General features: G+C 40.7%; 1 protein-coding gene across 2 annotated transcripts in view; it reads left to right on the top strand.

Annotated features, from left to right (window-relative positions):
- Window positions 1-17,094, top strand: part of LOC122564146 (rhomboid domain-containing protein 2-like) — a 53,185-nt gene extending 36,091 nt beyond the window's left edge. The window contains exon 5 of one of the 2 annotated variants that reach the window (XR_006315829.1): window positions 16,132-16,185. Coding sequence is in view for 1 of the 2 variants with exons in the window: in XM_043718774.1 (XP_043574709.1) it covers window positions 16,132-16,657 (526 nt within the window). In the remaining variant the exon portion in view is untranslated. Of the gene's footprint in view, window positions 1-16,131 lie in introns of both variants that reach the window. The other variant, XM_043718774.1, reaches the window with a different exon arrangement.
- The last annotated feature ends 789 nt before the right edge of the window (window positions 17,095-17,883 follow it).

The following is a 17,883-nucleotide window of genomic DNA, read 5'->3' as shown; positions in this document are numbered from 1 at the left end:
TTTATATGTAAATGATTTAAACGAGGAAATCCAAACAATAATTCTGGAATTTATTGACAATACATGCTTTCATTAATGCAAAGGAATATTGACGAAACACAAGAAGACATTAATACACTTGATGGATGGATATCTCACAAGTGAATTAACTTCTAGATATATAATTGTGTAGTAGAATGATTTGGTAGGAAAAATAAAGAAACTACATTCTCCTTGGAAATGAAGGGCAAGATTTTAACTCCACCAAAATCCATCCATTGTTAATATTGAGCCCCAAGCCTCTAAAAAGGGATAGCAAAGTAGAGGAACTCAGTAGAATTGACACAAATCACCACTAAAAGCAACAATGTAGGTTAATATAGTCTTTAGAACAGCGAACAATATACTAGGGTTCATTTTTGAAAGGATAAATTGAAAAGCAGAGAAATGATGTTAAACCTGTGTAGAACTTGGGTTAAACCGCACTTGGAGTACTATGAATAATCTTAATCTCCATATTATATAAACGTCATGGAGGCCCTGCAGATATGTCAGAAAGAACTAGAATAATACAGAACTAAGAAGTTATATCCACAGAGAAAAGCATTCTATCCATTCTTTCGGAGAACTTTATTTTCATTATCAGACCCTCACCATTCTTGCTTAAAATTATCTTGCATGATTAACTTTCTTCAGTTCTGACTAAAGGTAATTCAGCTGAAAGTTATCTCTAGTTCTTTCTCTACAGATGCTGGGTGACATGTTGAGTGTTTTCACCCTGATTTATTGTTGTTTCAAAATTTCAACATCCACAGTAAGATGATTTTGTATTCATTATTTTTAATATCTTCATGCAGCTGATGTTAGGTCAATTGGCCTATTATTTCTTGGTTTACCGATCTTGTCTATCTCAATATTAGTATAACATTAGAACCCTCCAGCTCTCCAGCATCACTTGTCCATCCAGTGTGGATTGCAAGATTGTGACTAATTCCTCTAATTTCTCTACCTTTGCTACTTTGTCTCCTAGACTGTATTCCATCTGGACCTGGTGAATTACCAACATCAACAATGCTTATCTTTTTAGTATGTCTCTCTAATTATTATAAGATCATCAGACTTTTGTGCAAAAGTAGTCCATTCAACCCATTGGGTCTTTCCACTGTTCAATGCGATCATGGCTGATTTGATAATCTTCAGCTCCCCTTTCTTATCGTATCCCCATAACCCTTGATTCCCTTAATAACTTTAAAATTATCCTGCTCACAGACTGCTCTCTTTTTACTGTATTATTCATGTCATTTGGATAGATCCAAAGTACTCATTAGTACTTCTGCCATTTCCTCTTACTCAGAATGAAAATTTCCCTATGGTAATTTTTAAAATTTGCTTCTTTTTTTCCTCCAGTAGTGAGCATTTCAATTTCCCCTTTTACTTTCTATCATCTTCCTGATCATTAACCAACATCTGCTCCTCATATTTGCTTCAAGTCTCCTTTTTCCATTTTATTTGAATTTTTATTGCCCTTATCATCTAGGATGCATTAGTTTTGGATGTTCAACCTTTTACTTTCAAAGGAATGTCCCATTTTGTACCTAAACTGCTTCTCTCCTGAGTTTGTTACTGCTTGTCCCTGCCATCACATTTGCCAATCTATCTATATTAGGCGCCTTCTTAAATCTCTGAAGTCAGTTCTCTACAGGTGACCACTATTATTAATATTTTCTGATTTCTTTCTATAATTACTTTCAATTTAAAAGTTTTGTGGTCACTGTTAGCTAAATGATGTCCAATGATAATACATTCCACTTGCCCAGAACTAGATCCAACGTGGTTTGTCGGACTGAAGACATCCATCCGTACCTCTGGGCCAGACAGTCCAGGTTCAAGTCTCACTTATCCTGGAGGTGTGTCAAAACATGCCTGAAAAAATTGATTAAAAATAATCCTAATTTCTTCTTCTTCACTACCCATGGCACTGTTTCTCCCAATCTATAATGGGGACATTTATTTGCTCATGAGTCATGAGCATCACTGGTTGGCCAGCATTCATTGTCCGCTCCTTGTTGTCTTTGTGAAGGCGGTGGTGAGCTGCTTTCTTGAACTGATTTAGTCCATGTTCCTAATATCACCTCTGTGGAGGTTATTGTGTTATACTAGATTCGTACTGGATTCAAGTCCCACTCCAGGGCTTGATGGCCAAAGAATGTGCATTCATAACATGGCCAAATAGCTTTATTGCCAATTTGTAAGTCCTTCTACTACACACCAGTGGTAATCAACAAGACAGTGAAAGGTTCTTTGGCAGCCACATGACGGAAAGAAATGGGAACATCTTCCTTCACTATCTTGTTGCTCTAGGTTATAACATGCAAGTAAAAAGAAATGCATGTATCCACAGCAACCCTGAGTGAATTGTATTGCATCATCACCAACATTTTCTCAATTATTCTTGAATACCTGGTAAGCAGGAATATCGAGAACCCATTCTTTGCTGTGTTTGAGCTACATCTCTTAAAGCAAACATGTCATTGTCCTGTGTAGAAATGTGAACCTGCACCTCAACAAGCATTTGTTACTCTGTAGATATTGATGTAGATACAAAGTTATCACTTTTGCTATTTTTGTCAATCAACTTTCTGCAATATTTTTAGATATTTTAATTATATTGTTGGTTTTTCACTGTTCTATTACTAATTTTCATTTTTCTCTGCTGGTTCTATTTCTCTTTCCACCCCTACCTCCATGAACAGTGATATTTAACCTCTCAGCAAGAGCGTTTTTCACAGCTAATACAGATATAGTCTGCCCATCTTGTACATATGTCCCATCCTGCAGAACTTGTCCCAAATCGGTGAGAATCTTAAACACTCTACTCTGTATCATTTCCCCAAACATCTGTTCCCTTGTACAATCATCCTCATCCAGACTCACTAGCATGGCCTGGGAGTAATCCTGTGATTGTGAAATTCTGTTTTTTTTTAATATAGTTTTTTTTCCTCTAGTTCTTGAAACTCTGCCTTGAAGGACATCATTTTTTTGCCTCTTGTCATTGGTTCCAGTGTGGCCCATATTTCTGGCTATGGCTCAAATTCATGTCGAGTATCCAGCACCTGTTCGGATATATCCTTTACTCTGACCCTAGGCAGACAGTATAGTATTTGAGAATCATGATAGCTGTTGGAGAATCACATCTGTTTGACTCAAATATTGAACCTTGATGACCACTGTATGTCTACTCGTTTACCTCTCTGCGCAGTCAAATCTCCTGTGGTGCTAGGGGTTTGAATTTTTATTGTATTCCTCCAGGAGTAGCCACTCCACCCAGTGCTTAAAATTGAAATACAATGGGTGCTATTGGTTTGGGGATTTCTCTTTATTTGTTGCTTCAGGATAATCTTGCTCTAACACTCCCATAGAATGGGAGCAGGCTTTTTGTTCACCAATACACTGTCTTTTCTTTCTTTCCCCTCGGTACTGTAGCTTTCTATAGCAAATATGCATGCAGATCGCCATCAATGGCTGAGTATGCACCTGCAGGGCTGTCTCAGTTTTGGGCTTTGGAAAGCAAACATGATATGCATTTATGCAGCATCTTTCCAGGATGTCCCAAATGATATGATATTGAAGTAGTCACTGTTAGAATTCAGGGAGATACTCCCATAGATCGTCAGTCCAGTGAAATCACTCATTGAAATGGCCTGGCAAACCACTCAGTTATACTTAGTCCCCTCATGGTTTCTTATACAAGAACAAAACTTACTAGACCAACCTGTATCAAAATAGACATGGGATTCAGACTTTAAAAAAAGCACAAACAGTCTGTTAGCCTTGCACATTCCTCCTTGCTAAAAATAGGGATGTGTATATAATTGCATGAGGTGTTTGAATAGACTAATCAAATAACAGCCTCACAGAACCATATTTTCTAGGCAATGACCCAGATCCATCCATCATGATTCCAGGGTATGTCCTGTCCCACTTTTGACACAGACTCCAGAGATAGCAGCACCGTTGTACACCGTTTGGAGGGAATTGTCCTTGGGGGTCCTCCAACTTTGATTCTGAACCTCATAAAATCTTACGACATCAGGTTGAACCTGATGCAAGGAAACCTCCTGTTTATTTCCATCCACTTCCCTCCAACAACTCATGAATCAGTACTGCTCTGTATTGAACACTTGGAAAATGCACCGCAGGGCAAGGGCACAGTATGATCTCCTAAGCAAACGATTTCAAGTCCGTTATCACCAATGGCAGTATCACTACTGTCAGAGGAAATATTTGACAGTCTGCTTTTTCAGTAAGGGGTGAGAAAATCAACACCAAGGAAAAATCGATTTGACCATGATCTCTCCAATCTACATGTCACAGATGCACCTACCTATGAAAATATTAGCAGTGGCAGAATTATATTCGACCACCACATTGGACCATTAGTTTATACAAAGCTAATGTATTTCTGGTGCTTTTCTCCTTATGCTGAAGCCTAGAAAACAACCGTTATTCAGTAAGGTGTGTGGAAGTGCATGCAACAGGCACAGAGTAACAGAAACAGACTAGAGTTTACAAGAGTGTGGGGTGACTTGGTTGGAGTAAGTGAGATGCCGAATGGTCCTGATGAGGTGGGTATGGAAAGAATGTTTCCTGTTGTGGGTCAGTCCAGAACTAGGGAGCACTGTTCCAAATTAGGATGTCGCCCTTGTATGACAGAGCTGAGAAGAAATGTTTTCTCTCAGAAGGTGGTGTGACTCTGGAGCTCCCCTTATTTATCAGGGGTGGAGGTGGAGGGCATTAAGGGTTTTTAAGATAGCAGTAGATAGATTTTTGAGAGGCAGGAGAATCGAAGGTAATTAGGGTAAACTGAGATCTGGGGTTTGAAACACAAACCACGATCTCATTAAATGGTGGAGTAGGCTCAAGGGGCTGAATGGTCTACTTCTGCTTCAAATTCATATTTTCGTTACAAAATGTGTGATGGCCTGGTGGATCTGTAACACAGGATTTCATGCACGCGAAACAATAGGAGCTGAGTTATCTGCACAGACCTAAGCAATTCCACAACCGACAGATCTGATCTAAGCTCTGCTGTTCAATCACATTAAGTCATGAATGACACTGGGTAAATAAATAAATAACCAGAAGAGGAGGTTGCTCCCTGGATCTTCCCCATTCTCAGTGATTTCAAAAGCCATAACATAAGTATAAAAGGTAATGCTGAAGCATTTGCAATCATCCTCTGAGATCCTTTACCACCATAAGGTCAGTCTCCAGTTAACGCCTAGCAACTTCAAGGAATCATTGAGGGCATTGGATAAAGCAAAAACTATGGGTCCTGATAACATCCTGACTGGAATGGTGGAGAGTAGTTTCTGCAGAACTGGAATCACAGAATCCCTATAGTCTCGAAGCAGGCTAATCCACCCATGGAGTGCACACCACTCTTCTAAAGAATATCCCCCCAAACACCCTATCCCATTAACCCTACATTTCCCATGGCTAATTCAAGTAGCCTGCACATTATGAGGCAATTTAATATGGTGAATCCACTTAACCTACACATCTGTTCGATTGTGGGAACACCCAGAGGAAACCCACACAGACATGGAGAGAATCTGTAAACTCCATACAGACAGTTGTCCAAGGGTGAAATTGAACCCAGATCCCTAGCACTGTGAGCAGCAGTACTAACCACTGAGCCACCATTTCACCCAACTAGGTACAAATATTATAAGAGAACTGGCGTTTGGAAGCAGTAACAGAAGCTGATAAGGGTAATGCAATTGATATGGTGTCATGATCTTTCAAAAGACATTTGATACACTGGCTGCAAAACAAGACTTGTGAGCAAAGTGTCAGTAGCAATGTGGTTAAAAAATGTGACTGAGTGGTAGGAAACAGACAGTAATGGTTAATGGATTTTTTTCCAGACTGGAGCAAGATTTATAGTGGAGCATCCCAAGGTCAATTGGAATTTTCTTTCTAATATATTAATCATCTTGGTGTACATAAAGCAATTTCAAAGATTGCAGGTAGTTCAAAATTGCAAGTGTTGTAAACTGTGAGGAGAATACTGTAGAACTGAAAAAGATAATATGCAAATTGGTGGAATGGGCAGGTAGATGGCAGTTGGAGTTCAATGCAGAAACGTATGAGATGATATATTTTGAAGAAACTTAGAGAGTCGGTATAAAATAGGTACAACTCTAAAGGGGATGCAGGAGCAGAGCGATGTGGGTGTAAATGTGGATAATATAATTAAAGGTGACTGGCAGTGGCAAGAGCAGTTAATAAGGCATGTTGAATCCTCGACTTTATTAATAGGGACAGAGAGAACAAGAGCAAGGAAGTTATGCTGAACTTGTATAAAACACTAATAATGCCTCAGCTAGAATATTGTGTATAGTTGTGGGTGCCACTTCAGGAAGTGCATTGGAGAGAGTGCAAAAGAGAATTACAAGCCTGGTTCCAGGGATGAACAATTTCAGGTTAAGAGGAGATTTGATAGAAGGTTTCAAAACCATAAGAGATTTAGATCGAGTAAACAGGGAGAAACTGTTTCCATTCGAAGAGGAATATGAATGAAAGGCACAGAATTAAAGCAATTTGAAAAAGAAGCAAATGCGCTGTGAAAAATAACTTCTTCACACCACGAGTGATTAGGGTCTGGAATGCACTGCCTGGAGGTGTGTTGGAGGGACATTCAATCAATGCATTTAAGAGAGTGTTTGATTATTAATATGAAAGTGGATAGGTAAAGGCAATGAATGGCTTTGTGTCAGATCTCATTATAGCTTTAGTAGATGAGATGGGAGTGACTGCCTTTGATATAAAGTCAGTGTATGACTAAGTGTGGTAACAAGGAGTTCTAATAAAATTGATGACAATGGGAATCAAGTATGGAGGGATTTTCCACTTCTATCTGGTTCAAAAGAACATGCTAGTGGTTGGTGGATACCAATCATCTCAGCCTTGGGACATTACTGTATATCCTAAACGAAGTGTCCTAAGCCCAACCATCTTCAGTAGCTTCATCAATGACTTTTCTGCCACCGTAAGTTAGAAATGGGGCTGTTGTTAATGATTGGATAGTTATCATTATTTCCATTTTGACTCCTCAGATATTGAAGCATTTGTGTCCATATGCAGTAAGATCTGGGCAACATTCAAGCTTGAACTGTTGAGTGGCAAGTAACAGTTGCACCATACAAATACCAAGCAATGACTACCTCTAACAAGAGAGAGTCTAACAATATCCACCTAAAATTCAGTGACATTGCAATCACTGAATCCCCCATTGTCAACATCCTTGGGATTATCATTTACCAGAAACCTAACCAGACCAGTCACATACCTACTCTTGTTGCCATGGTATTTAAGAGGCTGTTTATTCTGAGGTGAGTACCTCAGTTCCAAACTCCCCAAAGCCTCTTCACCATCTACAAAGCACAAGTCTATATTCTGTGTTTCTGAATAACCTGTTTCCTCTGGAGGGGACATAGTTACAGAATAAGGGGATACTCATTTAAAATTGAAACACAAAGAAATTTCTTCTCTGAGAGTAGTGAATGTCTGAGCTTAACTCACTGCTGGTATTTTAAGAGGAGATAGGTAACTTGATATTTCAAAAAATCCTTGATATTTCAAAAATCTATGAGGAGCTGGCACAAGAAGGGAGTTGATGCCCCAGGCAGATCAGCCATGATCTTAGAGAATACTGGGGCAAGCTGAAGGGGCTGAATGGCCTATGACTGCTCTTATTTCCTATGTTCTTGTGGTCACAATTAGATTGTGCACAATCTTTTTGAATAATTAGGTAGAATCAGTGGGCTGAATGTTTTATTCCTGCTCCTGATTCTTATAGTCCATCCAGCTACCAGTAAGCATATGGTTCCAATGTAGTGGTCTTTCCTGAGTCTCCCACAGAATGGGATCACTGTTGTGGCAAGGGAGCCATTTCCCCACATTTGCATGAAATGAATCAGATTGCATAATTCACACTTCACATTAAGGCTCTGCATTTAAAAAGAGGTCACATGCAGCACTGGGCATTGACCCTTTACATGCAAAATCTAGTATTAGAGAAATATAAACTCAAAAATAACAACAATAACAGGACAGCATGGTGGCTCAGTGGTTAGCGCTGCTGCCTTACAGCACCAGGTACCCAGGTTCGATTCCACCCCAGGCGACTGTTTACATGTTCTCCCGGTATCTGTGTGGGTTTCCTCCGGGTGCTCTAGTTTCCTCCCAATGCCCAAAGGTGTGCAGGTTAGGTGGATTGACCAAACTAAATTGCCTATAGTGTCCAGGGATGTGCAGCCTGGTGTATTAGCCATAGGAATGCAGGTTTACAGGGATAGGGTAGGGGGTGGTTCTGGGTGGGATGCTTTTCTTAAGGTTGGTGTGGAGTCGATGGTGCATATGGCCTGTTTCCACAATAGGGATTCTATGATGATTCTATGAACTCTTGCAAAAAGCAAAATCAAAGTTGCTTTGAGCATTGGTTTTGTACAATGGGGACTTTATTTTGATGGATCATTTTCAGATGAGGTGTCACAGACCAGTTGATGCTCATGGGATGCAGAACAGCACAGTGCCTGTTCAGTATTCCTCTATTGTTTTTGCCCCAATCTCCCATAAAAAAATTTCCTTTCTGTGGAACCTCTCTTGAGTGCATTGGTCTTTAGACCACCTGCTCGCTTCAGCAGAGCTTGTTTTGATAACCAGCTAATTCTCTGAAATGCAATGGCTGTATGCTTGACAGAATTAATTTGTAACATTCACAGAACCACTGTCCACAGGGACACACATGTTTGTCATGACAATGATGAATTATTAGATATATATTACTTTACGGCTACGTGATGTGAAAACCTGTAGTTTGTTTTTATTAAATTCACTGCAGAGAATGATTGTCTGCATTCAATTTGTTCAATTATTATAATTATATGATGGAAAACTGAGCCCATTGCAAGAAGCAAGTTATTGCCAAGTCAGAAAATGCTACACCACATTCTGATTTGATTACATAGTAGCCTATTATTGGACTGTGACATTATACAGAAATGGGGATCCTTTCTGTTTCAAATTATAGAAACTGTACACACTTAATCTCTTAAGTCTGGTTAAACAGTTTCTCATTTCCAACTTTAAATATAATGGATAGTCACAAAAAAACACTTGGATTTATGTAACACCATTAACGTAGGAGAATTTTCCAAGGCACTACACTTGGGAGTAATCAGACAAAAATTGACACCACATCAAGGGGTCATTGCTTTCAGGATCTGATCATCAACACAGTAGGTTTTAAGGAACATTTTGGACAGGGAGAGATTTAGGGAGGAAATTCCTTAAGTTGGGCATAGACAGCTGAAATCAGGAACGATTTGGAGGTGCCAGTGTTGAACTGGGGTGTACAAAGTTAAAAATCACACAATATCAGGTTATAGTCCAACAGGTTTATTTGGAAGCACTAACTTTCGACCGAAAGCTTGTACTTCCAAATAAACCCATTGGACTATAACCTGGTGCTGTGTGATTTTTAACTTTGAAACCAAGAACAGAGAATTGCATTGGATGATCAGCCATGATCACATTGAATGATGAAGCAACCTCAAAGGGCTGAATTGCCTATTCCTACATTCTATGTAAGATGTTTCCACTACTGAGGAAATCTCTGTGGGTGGCATGGTGGCTCAGTGGTTAGTATGGTGCCTCACAGCACCAGGAAACTGGGTTCGATTCCAGCTTTGGGTGACCTTCTGTGTGGAATTTACACACTGTCCCCGTGTCTGCGTGGGTTTCTTCTGGGTGCTCCAGTTTTCTCCTACAGTCCAAAGATGTGCTGGTTAGATGGATTGGCCATGCTAAATTGCCCATCATATCCAGGAATGTGCAAGCTAGGTGGATTAGCCATGCAAAATGCAGAGTTACAGGGATGGGGTGGGTCTGGGTAGGATGTTCTTTGGGGAATTGGTGTGGACTTGATGGGCTGAATGGCCTCTTTCTACACTGTAGGGGTTCTATGAACTGATTCCTTGAAAATTGCCAGTGCTAGAAGAGTTGTTTTAAGGGAATGCATAACCGACCAGATTTGGTGGAATGCAGAGTTCTTGAAGGATTTTAGGTTCTGAAGGAGGTTGCAGAATGGGCTTTGGAGTGTGTTGAGCATGAAGACACAAATATTTTAATCCAAATGTTAGTGGACTGTCTGCCAAGGGAGGCCTATAAGCTGCGACCCCATAGACTGGATTGTTGTGAATTAGAATATAGGCAAAGGGGTTTGGATCAACTCAAGTTTATGGACATTGAATGATAGACTGGCCTGGAAACCATTGCATTTCTGGAGTGTAGGTAAAACAATAAGAAGGAAAGTACTTTCAGCAGCAGTAGGGAAGAAGCTATGTAGAAATGGGTGAATTATGGAGATAAAGTTAGGTGTTGTAGATGGAGAGAGAGAATGAGGTTGCAAGTCCAGCTTCGAACCTCATACGATGGGAGAAATCTGATTTAATCTCTTTACAATTACAATGAAGGAGAGAATGGAATGGAATTTGTGGTGCCACCAAATGATCTTCTTGATGGCTAGTTGACAAAATGTACAGATTAACCAAAACTAGATTACTGGATAAGCAACCTGATCGTATAAAGGTATTTGGAGGGGAGGGGGTGGATTGAGCGGTGAATCAGTGTATTCTACATACATGAGAACTCAGTTATCATGTCATCAGATCACTTCACAGAGAGACAGTTTGTAAAGTGGGTGACCAAGGATAGAATGGAGTGTCTTGTTTAGATGGCATGGCTAGTGATCCACTGGAGATTCAAAATGGATTTTTTTATTCATTAGTAGTGGGTATATTGGCTAGGCCAACATTACTGCCCATCCTTAATAGGGTAGAGGGCAGTTAATAGTCGAAAAGCGTGGTGCTGGAAAAGCACAGCAGGTCAGGCAACATCCGAGGAGCAGGAGGGACTTATGCCCGAAATGTCAACTCCCCTGCTCCTCAGATGCTGCCTGATGTGCTGCTGTGCTTTTCCAGCACCGCACATTTTGACACTGATTTCCAGTATCTGTAGTCCTCACTTTCTCCCAGAGGGTAGTTCAGAGTCAACTACATTGCTGTGGGTCTGGAATCACACGTAGACCAGAAAAGAATGGAAGTTTCCTTCCCTAAAGGACATTAATGAACCAGATGAGTTTTTTTCCTGACAATCATTTCAGGGTCAACATTAAAGCCTTAATTCCAAATGGAATTTGAATTCAATTTAAAAACAATCAGCTGCCATGTCAGAATTCAAACCCAGGTATCCAGACCATTACCTGGGTCTACGGATGAAGAGCCTGACGATGTACCATTTGGCCACCACTTCTCCTTTCATGAATGTTGGCCAGAGGTTTGGCAAAAATAAATGATTGATTCCTTGGAAGGACCTCATGGTGAACCCGCTCTCTGGGTTCAGCACACTGACCTGAAGTCATTCATCCACTCTTGTGATTGAGATCCTATCAACAAAACAACTTATATTCAGTAGTGCAGTTAGCATCCCAAGGTACTTCACAAAAAAACAGTATGACACTGAACTGCAGAAGGACGCTGCAAGTCACAGATATCAGTCCATCTGAGCCACTCAGATTATTGACTTGTTACTTCTTGTTATCCATCACTCTATAACTGTATCAATTAAACTATCTGATTTCTTCACATCATCATTAACTTGTAATTATTCATATCAAGTTGTAATGTGATCCTTTGACATATCAATTTATTGGATATATTAAACAGGTTGATTAACATAGCTGAAATACAGCAATTTATTGGCCAGACAAAAGTATCAATTCATTCTCTCCCTTCTATGCTTCTTTATCCCATTGTGTATGCTATTACACAATTCTGGAAGATTTGTGGTTCCTGGCTCAGAAGTAGGGGCAGTACCACAGCACTGTTAGAGCCCACAAGGCATAGGTTTTATTTGGCTTCGTTGCCAACATACTGTTTTTCATATCGGCAGTGTGTATCATTGGGCTGTTGGCTGCACACAACATAATGAGTAAGAAAAGGCACACTAGTCCATGAGGAGTGCTCCATGTTCATGGTGGCGAGAGTTTCATGGCTAGAAACTTTATAGTCCTGAATACCACCACCACACCCTGGGAAAGACAAAATCCCAGGGCTAATGAGGGATTAATGTACTCTGGATTTGCTCTCAGGACAAGTCCAGGAGATCATATTGCAATCACTGTGTAACCATCTACCTTTTTTTAATGATGCGATCTGTACCCCTCGTCTGGACAGATGCAGCTCCCTCTTGAGTCTGAGAACCCACCACATGTCCTAGATTCACACCCTTTTTTATGGGGTATATATTTACTTTCAGTCTATATCATCAATGATCAAAAGAGCCTACCCAATTGTCTCCTCGCTAATCACACGGACACCCATCAGTTGTGGCAAGGCTTACACCAGACTATGAGCTACAAAACGAAGTCGAACAGAATTGTGTGCAACAATACATTCTTACCCAATGGGCTCAATGCTTTTTATGCTGGGTTTGTCCAAGGTCAGTGAAATGATATTACCTATTCCAACAGCCTCAGCTGTACCTGTACACATGGTCACCACTGCCCGACATTAGATTGGCCTTTTTGAGATGAATCTACGGAAAGCGATCTGCCTGGATGGAGTCCCTGGCAGTGCACTCAAATCCTGTGCTGACCAGCTGGCGGGAGTATTCGCAGACATCTTTACCTCTACTTATTACAATCTGAAGTCCCCATCTGCTTCAAGAAGACCATCGTCATCCCGGTGCCAAAGAAAAATCATGCACCGTGCCTCAATGACTGCCGCCTGATGGCTCTGACCTCCATCATTATGAAGAGCTTTGAGAGGTAAGTCATGGCTCACATCAACTCCAGCTTACCAAAGTACCTTGATCCTTTGCAATCCACCTACCAGGGCACAGATCCACAGCAGATACCATCTCCCTGGCTCTACATTCATCTCTGGAACATCTGGATAATAAGGATACCCATGACAGGTTCCTACTTTCTGACTTAAGCTCCACCTTCAATAGCATAATTCCAAACAAACTCATTTCTAAACTCTGAGACCAAAGTCTCAGCTTCCCCTGTGTAACTGGATCCTTGACTTTCTGAACCATAGACCGTAATAGGTGACAACAACTCCTCCAACCATAATCCTCAATACCAGTGCCCCTCAAAGCCTCGTGTTCAGCCCCTACTGTACTAATACACTCATGACTATGTGGCCAAATTCTGCAAACTCCACTTACAAGTTTGTTGATGATACCACTGTTGTAGGTCAGATCTCAAACAACAATGAGACAGAATACAAAAAGAGTTTGAGTGCTTAGCGGCATTGTGTAAAGACAACAATCTCTCCATCAACATCAGTAACATGAAGGAGCTGGTGATCAATGGTGTTGAAGTCAAGATGGTCAAGAGCGTCATGTTCCTGGGAGTGATGATCACCAACAATCTGTCTTGGTCCATCCACATGGAACACACAACAAGGCACAAGAAAACACAACAATGCCTCTATTTCCTCTGGAGGCTAAGGAAATTCAGCATGTCCACAAAGAGTCTTATCAGTTTTTATAGATACAGCATTGAGAGCATTCTACCTGGATGCATCGCAGTATAGTATGGCAACTCCTCTTCTCAAGAAACTACAGAGGGTTGTGAACACAGCCAAGTTCCTCTCACAAACCAGCCTTCCATCCATTGACTCCATATACTCTTCCTGTTGCCTCAGGAAAGCAACCAACATAATCAAAGACCCTTCCCACTCTGGTTATACTCTCTTCCACCCTCTTCCATCAGACAGAAGATATAAATGTTTGAATACGCATATAATTGAAAAACACCTTCTTCTGTTATGTACTTTTGAATGGACCTCTCAAATATTTCTGATTCTGATCTGTCTCTCTATGCCTTCTCTGCAGCTGTAACATTATATTCTGCAATCCATTCTGCTACCCTGATGCATGGTATGATCATACTGTATAGCATGCAAAACAACCCTTTTCACTGTATCTTGGTACAAGTGACAACAGTAAATCAAACTCAAACTCAGTGACCAAAGGAAGCTGCTCCAAACTGGCCTATCTGAGACCAGCTGACTGGAGTTGGCATGTTTCAAGTTTCAAATGCCACATCTCGTCTTTGTGTAATCATCCCAAGGTTTTGTTCTTCTACATATTGGCTCTTGTTTATCAATGGGGTTTACGTTTTCACAAACATAGAATTCCAGAATCATTATGGTGCAGAGGAGACCATATACCCCTCATGCCTCCCCTGACTCTACTAGCTAGTCTGGCTCTATTACCTGGGACCAATCTCCTGCTCATATCCTTGCACATTCTTATTATCCCAACAATCATTCTTTTGTCTTGAATGCCTCAGTTTTACCTGCCTCCAGGAGATTTCCAGGGAGTGTATTCAATACCCTAGCAACTTGCAGTGTGAAAAAGATATTTCTCACATAATCCTTGCTCCATTTGCACATTACTTTACATCTATGTCTACATGTTCTTGTTTCTTTTACAAGCAGAAATAGCTTTACCATGCCTACTCTGCCGGGCCACTCAAGACTTTGAAAGCCTCAATCAGATCTTCTCTCATCCTCTTCTCTCCAGGGAGAACAGTCCCAACTTCTTCAATCCATACTCATCACTGAAGTTCTTCATTTCTGTGTCTGCACTTTCTCCAATACATCCTTCCTATAATGTGGCACCCAGAACTGTACACAGTACCCCAGTTGAGGTCTAACAAGTGTCTGGTACAGATTCAACATCATCTCCTCGCTCTTGTACTCCATGTCCCTGTTAATAAAGCCAAAAACAGTGTGATTTATTAACTGTTCTCTCAACCTGTCCTGACACCTTTGATGATCTGTGCACATATATACCCAGGCACCTCTGTTCCTGCATAACCTATTTTATATTGCTTTTCAACATTCTGTAACCAAAGTGCATCACCTTGCCCTTCTCTACATTGAACCTCAGCTGCCAACTATCTGCCCACTCCACCAACTTGTCAATGTCTTTGGAATTCCACACTGTCCTCTTCACAGTTCACAATTCTTCCAAGTTTAGTGTCATCTGCAAATCTGGAAATTGTCCCCTGCACACCAAGATCAAGATCATGAATATATGTTAAGAAAAGCAAGGATTGTGGCATTTGGGATGTTATGACTGTGCAGTCTTCAGGTAGTCCAACTGATTGGATGCTGGTGGTGTTGACTGCTTACCTTGATAGGTGGGTCACTGTCGCTGTATTGGATTCTTCAGTGAGAGACTTGGTGGGATTGGGATCAGGCTAATCCCACCTCCAGGAATGGGGCAATGCCTGTTGGGTGTATCCACAGATCTGGATGGATATCAAATATCCCTCAGTCTGGTTGATATTGTAGGAATGGCTGCATTTTGCCAGGCAGGAGAGGAATGAGGTAAGGGCTAGGATAATACTTCTCTATTGTGCCTGGAAGTTATACCTCCCGCCTGAGTATACCTCTGGATTGGAAAACCTGTCTGTCATCCAGAATGGCTGGTGTGGGGATGGGTGTGCAAGGAAGTACCTATCTAATTCCAGTTGCTCCAGTACAGGGGGCTAACTTTGCAATCATTTTATCTTGAGAAGTCAGAATTGGGCTTTACTGAAGGAATCTGCAAAATGTCTGAAAGAATTCATTTGAGTGTGTTCACTATTTGGAAATGGCTGTGTGTTTCTACTTCATGTGATTTCTGACTATTTGTTATAAGCCTTACACTGCTCCAGCGATTAATTCCAGTGTTGATAGAACACAGAATTTATAACATACTTGCCTGTATACATTTTCACTGAGCTAGGATTTGCCAAAAGTTCCAGTGCACCAGTCCATATATGGGATACTTGGTACAATTGGAATGCAGACTGTTTCATCAGCATCGAGTTTCCTACAAAGAAAAAATGTTTTTTTATGCTTTGGCATTGATCCTTGAAGTTATGATTCGTGGTATTTTCTTATTCACAACTTCACAGTCTAAAACTTGAAATTATGATGGCTTGCATATAGGGAGACAACTACAGGATAAAAATACATATGGCAGTTTAGCACTGCAATAACCTTCTTCTCTTTATTATAGGTGCAATCCTAAACCAGGATCCTATCCCACACAAACCTATTACTTTCCTCCAACCACTGATTCCCAGTACTACCAATATTCAAAGGTATATTGGTCTGGACCTGAGCATCAGCACAATCCTAGTTATGGTTTTGAATATGTTCCTAGACTTAAATATGATGCTGGACATGGACAGAAATATAATCTTGGCTCCACATCTGGACTAGGACACAACCATTATGTTGGATGCACAGCTGGGCATGGACACAGCCCTGATCTTGGACGCACACCTGGGCATAGGCACAGCCATGATCTTGGATGCACACCTGGGGAAGGGCATGGCAATGATCTTGGATACACACCTAGGCATGGGCATTGCCATAATCTTACACACAATCCTGGACATGCACATACTTGTGATCATAAAGGTGATTATCAATATGCTGCCAAGGTTTTGTGTAATTCATCTGGGCTCCAACACAGTGACGATCAAACCCCAGCTATTAGAGAAGACCTTGAAGATTCCTGTTCTGTGGTCATGAACTAGGTCTTACCCTTTGGCCCTGAGTTGGAGCAGACCTCTGCAAAACGGAGAGTTCATGCCATCATCATGGAGTCACCACTCAATGCCAAAGATGCCTTTGTTTTAAAATTATTATTTGAATTTCCACTTGTCAGATAATAGAAATGCAAAATTTTCCAAATGCTGGTTCAAGCCAAAGCGAAAGTAGAAAAGTGTGTATTGATTCATAGTGAGTTATATCATTGGCATCAAATTCAGTGCAAAAGACTTGAAACTCTACAACTATGTACTAAATGTTGGCGTTAAAAATCTTGCTTTTTTTTCTAGATTGCATCTTCTGGTTATTTTAACAGTCATTAATTATTTCTTGTTTGTACCTGTACTCTAATTATCATTATTAGCACAGATTGGAACATTGTTTTCTGTTTGCAAAGTATCATAAAATTTTTATCTTGTCTTAATACTGGCTTAGTGTCCATTTCAGTCTGCACTGGCAATGCCAACGCACCAACATTAGTTAAGCTAGGATATCAGAGCAATTGACGGGTATGAAATGGCTCAATTTATACTTGATAAATGTGTTAATTAAGAATTGACAGTTGATGGGTCAAAATATCTGAAGGACATACCTCCAACTAAACTAGTCTTGAGTTTGAGTCTTAGAACCGCTATTGGAAACAATTTTGAGAGTTTTGATTGTTAACTGGGCAGACTATCACATAGAGTCATAGGGATGTACAGCACAGTAACAGACCCTTCGGTCCAACTCATCCATGTCGACCAGATATCCCAACCTAATCTAGTTCCACTTGCCAGCACCCAGCCCATATCCCTCCCTTCCTATTCATATACCCATCCAGGTGCCTTTCCCTTCATTATTTTATAAACATCTATAAGGTCACCTCTCAGCCTCCAACGCTCCACGGAAAACAGCCCCAGCCTATTCAACCTTTCCCTTTCGCTCAAATCTTCCAACCCTGGCAACATCCTTGTAAATCTTTTCTGAACCCTTTCAAGTTTCACAACATCCTTCCGGTAGGAAGGAGACCAGAATTGCACGCAATATACCAAAAGTGGCCTAACTAACATCCTGTACAGCCACAGCATGACCTCCCAATTCCTATACCCAATGCTCTGACCAATAAAGGAAAGCATACCAAACGCCGCCTTCACTATCCTATCTAAGTGCAACTCCACTTTCAAGGAGCTATGAACCTGCACTCCAAGGTCTCTTTGTTCAGCAACACTCC

Source organism: Chiloscyllium plagiosum, chromosome 28 (assembly GCF_004010195.1).
Source record: "Chiloscyllium plagiosum isolate BGI_BamShark_2017 chromosome 28, ASM401019v2, whole genome shotgun sequence".
NCBI lineage: Eukaryota > Metazoa > Chordata > Chondrichthyes > Orectolobiformes > Hemiscylliidae > Chiloscyllium > Chiloscyllium plagiosum.
This window is presented reverse-complemented; position numbering and strand designations above follow the sequence as displayed.